Raw genomic sequence first — 8213 nt, 5'->3', positions numbered from 1 at the left:
ACAGTTTATACACGTAGATGGTTTATCTTCAGTGTCAGATTCCTGCTGTGGTTTTAATGTTACAGGATCCCCGAAGAATATCTCACACATGTCACATACACATCTTTGTCCTGTTGTCCTGTTTCTCTGCTCTTCCACTGTTTGTGTGACATTACTGTCACTTTGCTCACACAGAGCTGTTGAATTTCTTTGCTTTTCCTCCAAGACACATTGATTTTTGCACTTTGTTACCCAGTCAGGACAGGAAGGTACATCCTCGTTGTCTCTTTCCGATAACATCTTGTTTCTTTTTAGATTCTCACTCAGCATCCAGTGATGTGTCGCTGCAGTACTGTTCCTGGGATTATTGTTTTCTTAATTTAAGAAAAAAAAAGTAAACATTAGAAGGAAGACAATTAAATGAGTTTGGTAATCCCACTGCAGGCACAGGCAGCTCCTTGTGACTCTGGGCAAGTCACTTAACCCTCCATTGCCCCAGGTACAAATAAGTACCTGTATATAATATGTAAGCCGCATTGAGCCTGCTATCAGTGGGTAAGCACAGGGTACAAATGTAAATAAAATAAAAAATAAAATAATACAATATTTATTTGTGTTTTCTTGTTTTGTTTCTGCAGTTCTCTTGAATAGGGTGAAATGCGTTCACAAACAGCCTGCCATAAGATTATCTAGCCACACTGACTGTGATTTTGAAACAAAGCCGAGCTCTTAAATTTCGGCACCTAAGTTAGATTCGTAAATTTATCCACTATTTTCAGCCAAAATAGAAGCCTAAGGAAGTTACGTGTTTGAAAGCCATGGGATGGTCAGAAATGTACGTGTCTATTTTCAATTTTACAATGGAAATACAAGGTAATTTAAAAAGATCTAGATGTTTGCATTTACACCTGCTACAAGGCATACGAAAGTTTCAAGATCAAGTTTCAGTATCTAAGCAGTTCGGGAAGTTAGTCCTGTGCCAGGCAGACTTCTACAATCTGTGACCCCAAAATAGCAAGGACAGACCAAGAACAAGCAGGCTTATTTCATATCACAGTCACATCATATGCAATACATGGCGGGAGAGGAAGACACCTTAAAGTTGACAGTGAGTAAAATATTTTCAGTTTTCATCATTGCTGGATTGTTGTTTTTATCAAAGTACATGCACACTCCCCCTCTCTTTGGATGAACACACTTGCACAGCCCCTTTCTCTTTAGACATATGCACGTGACCACCCCCTCTCTCACTTTTTAGACGCACACACGTGTCCATCCCCCTCACTCTTCAGACGCACGCGCGTGCACGCCCCGTCTCGCACTCTTCAGACGCACGCGCGTGCACGCCCCGTCTCGCACTCTTCAGACGCACGCGCGTGCACGCCCCGTCTCTCACTCTTCAGACGCACGCGCGTGCACGCCCCGTCTCTCACTCTTCAGACGCACGCGCGTGCCCATCCCCCTCACTCTTCAGACGCACGCACGTGCATGCCCCGTCTCTCACTCTTCAGACGCACGCGCGTGACCACCCTCTCTCACTCTTTAGACGCACACACGTGCAAACCCTGTCTCCCGCTCTTTAGATGCACACACGTGCCCATCCCCCTCACTCTTCAGACGCATGCGCGTGCACACCCCGTCTCTCTTCAGACGCATGCGCGTGCACACCCCATCTCTCTTCAGACGCACGCGCGTGCCCATCCCCCTCACTCTTCAGACGCATGCGCGTGCACGCCCTGTCTCTCACTCTTCAGACGTACGCGCGTGCACACCCCGTCTCTCACTCTTCAGACGCACGCGTGCACACCCCGTCTCTCACTCTTCAGACGCACGCGCGTGACCACCCCCTCTCTCACTCTTTAGACGCACACACGTGCAAACCCTGTCTCCCGTTCTTTAGACGCACACACGTGCAAACCCTGTCTCCCGCTCTTTAGATGCACACACGTGCCCATCCCCCTCACTCTTCAGACGCATGCGTGTGCACACCCCGTCTCTCACTCTTCAGACGTACGCGCGTGCACACGCCGTCTCTCACTCTTCAGACGTACGCGCGTGCACACCCCCTTGCTCTTTAGACATATGCACATGCACACCCCCTCAACCTGTAGACATATGCATGTGCACACACACACACAAATGACGGCAGATAAAGACCTGCATGGTCCATTCAGTCCGTCGAACAAGGTGAAGTTGCACCTGCCAGTGGGTTATACTCATTCATGCTTAAACACTGGTTGGCAATTTGCCATCCTACTAATCACAAATAGTTATCTAAATATTATGTAGTCTTGGGACAATCTTTTATAACCAAAAGTATTGCTAACAGTATTTAATTTGCTAATGTCAACCTTAAATGTGCTTTCCCCTCACTCATAGTATATTATAATAAAGTGATATACAATACACAGATTTGATCCACACCTTTCTTTTGCCATTTGCAGGACACAGACTGTAGAAGTTCATCCAGCACTGGCCTTAGTTCCCAACTACTCTTGTCAAACATAATATCTCAACATTCATGTTTTGTTTCCCTCCTCCTATTTAGGCAACCCTGGCACACTCTCACTCTTTACTACTACTACAAAGCATTTCTGTAGCGCTACCAGTCGTATGCAGCGCTTCACAATTGAACATGAAGAAAAGACAGTCCCTGCTCAAAAGAGCTTACAATCTAAATCAGGACAGACAGGACCAATAAGGGATAAGGGTAGGACAGACAGATAGGACACATAGGAATGATTCTAAATTGAATGTTGCTACTATTGGAGATTCTGTTGCTACTATTTGAGATTCTACATGGAATGTTAATGTTGCTATTCCGCTAGCAGCATTCCATGTAGAAGCCTGCCCTTGCAGATCAGCAATGCGGCCGCGCAGGCTTCTGTTTCTGTGAGTCTGACGTCCTGCACTCACAGAAACAGAAGCCTGCGCGGCCGCATTGCTAATCTGCAAGGGCAGGCTTCTACTACTACTACTATAAATCATTTCTATAGTGCTACCAGTCGTACGCAGCGCTTCACAATTGAACATGAAGAAAAGACAGTCCCTGCTCAAAAGAGCTTACAATCTAAATCAGGACAGACAGACAGGACAAATGATGCACATACTCTTTCATGTTTCAAATGTGCGCACACACACACAAAACATACACACTTCTCACTCTCTCCCCCTCTTGTGGTGCTCTGCAGCGTCTGCTGTTCATGTGCACATTCATTCACTGCTCCCCCCTCCAATGAGCTCTGCCCACCATCATACAACGTTCTTGCATTTACTGTCAGCTTTTCCTCAGCCTGCAACAGCAGACACCTCACACTTCACCCCACTGTGCTTACATCTCTACTCCTGGTTGAATGGAAGGTGACAGAAGGTAGTAGTAAATGGAGCTCACACTGAGGAAAGGGATGTTACCAATGGTGTTCAGTTCTTGGTCAGGCTCTTTTTAACATTTTTGTAAGCGATACTGGGAAAGGGCTCTCTGGTAAGCTTTGTTTCTTTGCAGATAACACCAAAATCTGCAATAGGTGTGGATAAAATGAGGAGGGACCTAGCAAAGCTTGAAAAACGGTCCAGAATTTGGCAGCCATGATTTAATGCGAAAAAATGCAGGGTCATGTATTTGGGTTACAAAAAAAAAACAATGGAATGGTACAGTTTAGGGGAGGGGTGATTTATTTTTGTGAGACTTGAGGGTGATATGTGATGATCTTAAAGTGGCCAAACATGTACAAAGGTAACAGCGAAAGCTAGAAGGATGCTTGGGTGTACAGGGGGAGGAAGTCAGGAAAAAGGAAATAATGGATGGCCCTGTAAAAGACTCTGGTGAGGCCTCATTTAGAATACTCTGCACAGTCCTGGAGGCTGTATCTTTAAAAAGACATAAATAGGATGGAATCGGTCCAGACAGCGGCTACTAAAATGGTCAGTGGTCTCTGTCATAAAACAGATGGGGACAGATTTAATGATCTCAATATGGCAGCAAAGGGTGACAGCGCCACAAAGGGAATCCCAGGTCTTCTGGTCAGTTTAGATGCTCACAAAGCATTCGATTGCGTAAACTTGGATTTCCTGTTTAAAGTGATGGAAAAATATGGACTTGGGGGAGATTTTTTGGATTCGATAAAGATATTATATACAAATCCTACATCAGTAGTAATGGTAAATGGTTTAACTCCAGATTTTCCTTTACGAAGGTGGAACCACCATGGGGGCCCCCTTTCCCCACTCCTATTTATACTCTCTTTGGACCTCCTCAATAGATTAAAGGGCAGAGGAAGGTATTCAGGGTTTTAAGAAAGGCAAGGAAGAGTTACATTTGCAGACGATTTACTAGTGGTTATGACTCAGCCTAGAGTTATCTTTGAACAGGGTACTGTATCTGGTACAACATGGTGCAATATCAGGATTGGCACTTAGGCCAAGATGCAGTAAAGACTCGTTAAAGCCCTTTCCTTACCAATTCCCTTAGCGAATCGGTAAGGAACGGGCATGCATCAAGAAACAGGAATGCAAATGAGATGCTCGTTGTAGCTCACTTGCATTCTCTATTCCATCGGTAAACAGTCGGCCAGTTGGCAGGTACAGCATGCGCAGAGCAGCCAAGCGTTATGCTGGCTGCTCTGTGCATGCCAAATACGTCCAAAAAGGACATCAAGTGCTCGTGAGGGACTTTAAAAATATATATATTTTTTAAGTTATGGCACCTTCGCTGAGGACATACTTGCTCATACTGTCTATTTGTGCTCCAGCTACAATCCTCCAGAGAAGAGAGAATCAGGCTAAGCTTCAGAACTTCACAGGTACACGAGCAGACATAAGGCAGGAATATATGCAGCATCAACAAGGTTCTGCTCAGGAAGAGCGTGGACGATGTCCGGCCTCAACTGCAAGAAAAGTGCAGGAGAGTGCAGTTGAGGGCGTCCATCGTCCACATCTTGGATACCCGTCCATCTTCCGCCCCTAGGTCTTTCTCAGCCAGCCAATCACAGCACGATTAGCTCAGCTAAACGCGCTGTGATTGGCTAAGAGACCTCCAGGTCTCTCTCAGCTGAGCTAAACGCGCTGTGAATGGCTGAGAGAGACCTGGGGTGGAAGATGGACGGGTATCGAAGTCGTGGACGATGGCCGGCCTCAACTGCAAGAAAAGGAGGATTGCGAGGAGGCTGGGGCTACGGGAAGCTGTCACTTCAATGCAGGGGGAAGCGGCGGCGGCGACCTCAGGGGGGGGGGGGGGGGCTGAGCTAAACGCGCTGTGAGAGACTTCCAGGTCTCTCAGCTGAGTGAAGCACGTCCATAAAGGACGTCCCTGACAAGCACTTTTTTTCCCCGATTTTTTTTTTGTAACATTTATATAAGTTTTTCAATCCCGCGCAGCCCCAACGGCAGGTACAGACCTCTCATTAGATTTTCCAGCGTTAAGGTAATCGGAAAAGGTTAGTGCATCTCATTACAATAGGGTTTCTACACAATTTGCTCATCTGCATTCTGTTTTCGTTAGCTGCTACCGTCGTCGGAAAATGGCTCGGAGAAGTCTTTAGTGCATGCCAGGGTTTACTACTTGCTCGTTAATGGCTCGTTAAGTTTAGTGCATCTGGCCCTTAATTTGGACAAGTCGGAAGCTCTGCCCCTGGGTGGCATTCCTATAAAGACTGGATTGATACTTTCCCTGTCGAAAAAGTTGATCACCAGCTTAAATACCTAGGGGTTTGCTTAACTAAAAATGTGGCTGATACATATTTTGAGAATATTATCATCTTATTGAGAAAATCTGTTGATGTGCTGAACTTCTGGACTAAATTACCATTAAGCCTCTTGGGACACAGAACACTTTACAAAATGGTATTATTTCCAAGGTGGCCAGGAGGCTTATTTTCAAAGCACTTAGCCTCCCAAAGTTCCATAGAAACCTATGGAACTTAGCCTCCCAAAGTGCTTTGAAAATATGCCTCTATGGCACTCATTTTCATGAAAAAAAAAAAAAAACATCTCAAAAGCGGAACATGGACGTTTTTCATAGGAAACTATCCAAGCTGTGCTTTTCAGAACTGAGATTTGAGACGATGCAGTTCAAGGGGGCATGTTTCAGGCAGGATTTGGGCAGGCCCAGATCTGGATGAAAATGCCTAGAGCAAAAATGGGGCTGCGTGGAATTGAGAATTACACAGGTTTTTATCTAGACCTGCTCCAATCATGACTAAGTGACCAGATGGTCACTGGAGGGGGTTAAGGCATGACCCCCCCTTAATCCTGTAGTGGCCACTGACCTCCTTCAACACACATCCCAAAAGATGTGACAGTGGCAGTTTATACCAGGCTCTGTGACAGCATCAGATGTTATGGCCATAAGGCATACCCTTCCAACCCAACTTAAATGCCTGTACCCTGCAACACAACGAAACCAAAAGTCGTAATGGACATGTAATAACTCTTCCTCTCTACGATTCTCTTCCTCTCTATGATTCCCTAATGTGTCTGTACACACGAACCTTATTCTAACACAACATTACTGTATTTGTTCATAACAGAATTGGCGAATGCCTTTATGGTACCATGTAAGCCACATTGAGCCTGCAAATAGGTGGGAAAATGTGGGATACAAATGTAACAAATAAAATAAATAAAAATTAAAGTAGCAAGCTGGTTCCTGTCATTTAGGACAAAACCAGAGACACAATGGCATGGGAAATAACATTTCAAACAAATGCACGTCCCTCTTATTGTTGGACTCACCTGAGCAGCTGCTTTTCTCAGTGACTTTTTCCTCTGCTCTTGGATCATCCCTGATGTACGGCTCTTCCCCTCGTTCAATGTGGGCTATAATATCAGGGGTGACAGTCGGAGAGTCTACTCCTGAGGTAAGAACACTGCATTAGGTTTGCCATAATCACTATGGAGTTGATTTGCACAAATTCAAGACTTAGACAACTTCCAGCAGAAACAATTCCAACAACGTTAATGAACACAAGCACTCAAAACCTTCAGTTAAAGAAAAAAAAAGTTTTATGGCCCTACAAGTCTGAGAAAAATCAAATAAACTCTCTACAACACAGTCTTTTAGTCTAGTTCTCAATATGAAAGTGCAGTCCAGAACCGGCTTAAGACATGAGCCCAGGTGAAGCACTAGCTCAAGGCGCCAAAACCCTGGAGATACTCTCTTCTTTGGGTCCCTCTCTTTCAGGCTCCTACACTTAGCCCATTGATAGAATCAACTGATAGGATCTGCATATACATTTTTCTTTTACTACACTTTGTATGTTTTATGTTTCAACAATTTTTATTGATGATTCAAAGGAATAAACAATCACCGCCTTCAAAATACAGTGCAAGAATACATGGAAACCAAGTCAACTAAGTGTAAACAAATTTGTGGTTACATCATCAAATATTTTTACCCCCATAATCCCCCTCCCTCCCCCCCCCCCAACTCCCCTCCCGCCCTTTCTTATTATAGGTCAGAAATTATTGAAGGAATCACCAGTATAGCAATCCAACAAAAGTACACACCCCATATATATCCAAACAGTCATACTTTGTCATGTCTCCTCAAGTCCCACCAAGACTTTTGTTCCAGTTCTTCCCCCCTTTATACCCCCTCCTATTCCTCCTTCCAAAACTATTACAAGCTCACTTTATATGTTTTATAACATATACCTGCACTGTTTTGTGGATTATGCTTCCCTTCCTGACCTCCTAGTTCTCTTACCTGGAGTATATTTCTTCTGTACGGTCTGTGCCAGAGCCAGTGGTTGGGAGGCGGGGATAGTGCTGGGCAGACTTATACGGTCTGTGCCCTGAAGAGCACAGGTACAAATCAAAGTAGGGTATACACAAAAAGCAGCAAATATGAGTTATCTTGTTGGGCAGACTGGATGGACCGTGCAGGTCTTTTTTTGCCGTCATCTACTATGTTACTATGTATCTGTTCTTTCTTTTCTGTTACTATTGGTTCCTATATATACAGAATTGGTTATTGATTATACAGTGGTGGAAATAAGTATTTGATCCCTTGCTGATTTTGTAAGTTTGCCCACTGACAAAGACATGAGCAGCCCATAATTGAAGGGTAGGTTATTGGTAACAGTGAGAGATAGCACATCACAAATTAAATCCGGAAAATCACATTGTGGAAAGTATATGAATTTATTTGCATTCTGCAGAGGGAAATAAGTATTTGATCCCCCACCAACCAGTAAGAGATCTGGCCCCTACAGACCAGGTAGATGCTCCAAATCAAC

At 44.6% G+C, this 8213-nt stretch overlaps 1 protein-coding gene across 1 annotated transcript in view; it reads right to left on the bottom strand.

Annotated features, from left to right (window-relative positions):
• The window catches only part of LOC115458952 (gastrula zinc finger protein XlCGF26.1-like), an 8596-nt gene extending 1773 nt beyond the window's left edge, over positions 1–6823 (bottom strand). The window contains exons 1-2 of the mRNA XM_030188809.1: positions 6709–6823; positions 1–353 (exon numbers count right to left, since the gene is read on the bottom strand). The exon at positions 1–353 is cut by the window's left edge and continues 1773 nt beyond it. Of these exons, the coding sequence (XP_030044669.1) occupies positions 1–309 (309 nt within the window). The 5' untranslated portion in view covers positions 310–353; positions 6709–6823. The remainder of the gene's footprint in view (positions 354–6708) is intronic.
• Positions 6824–8213: the final 1390 nt, after the last annotated feature.

Source organism: Microcaecilia unicolor, unplaced genomic scaffold (genome assembly GCF_901765095.1).
Source record: "Microcaecilia unicolor unplaced genomic scaffold, aMicUni1.1, whole genome shotgun sequence".
NCBI classification, from domain to species: domain Eukaryota; kingdom Metazoa; phylum Chordata; class Amphibia; order Gymnophiona; family Siphonopidae; genus Microcaecilia; species Microcaecilia unicolor.
Note: the sequence above shows the minus strand (reverse complement) of the source record. Positions and strands in the feature narration are given on the sequence as shown.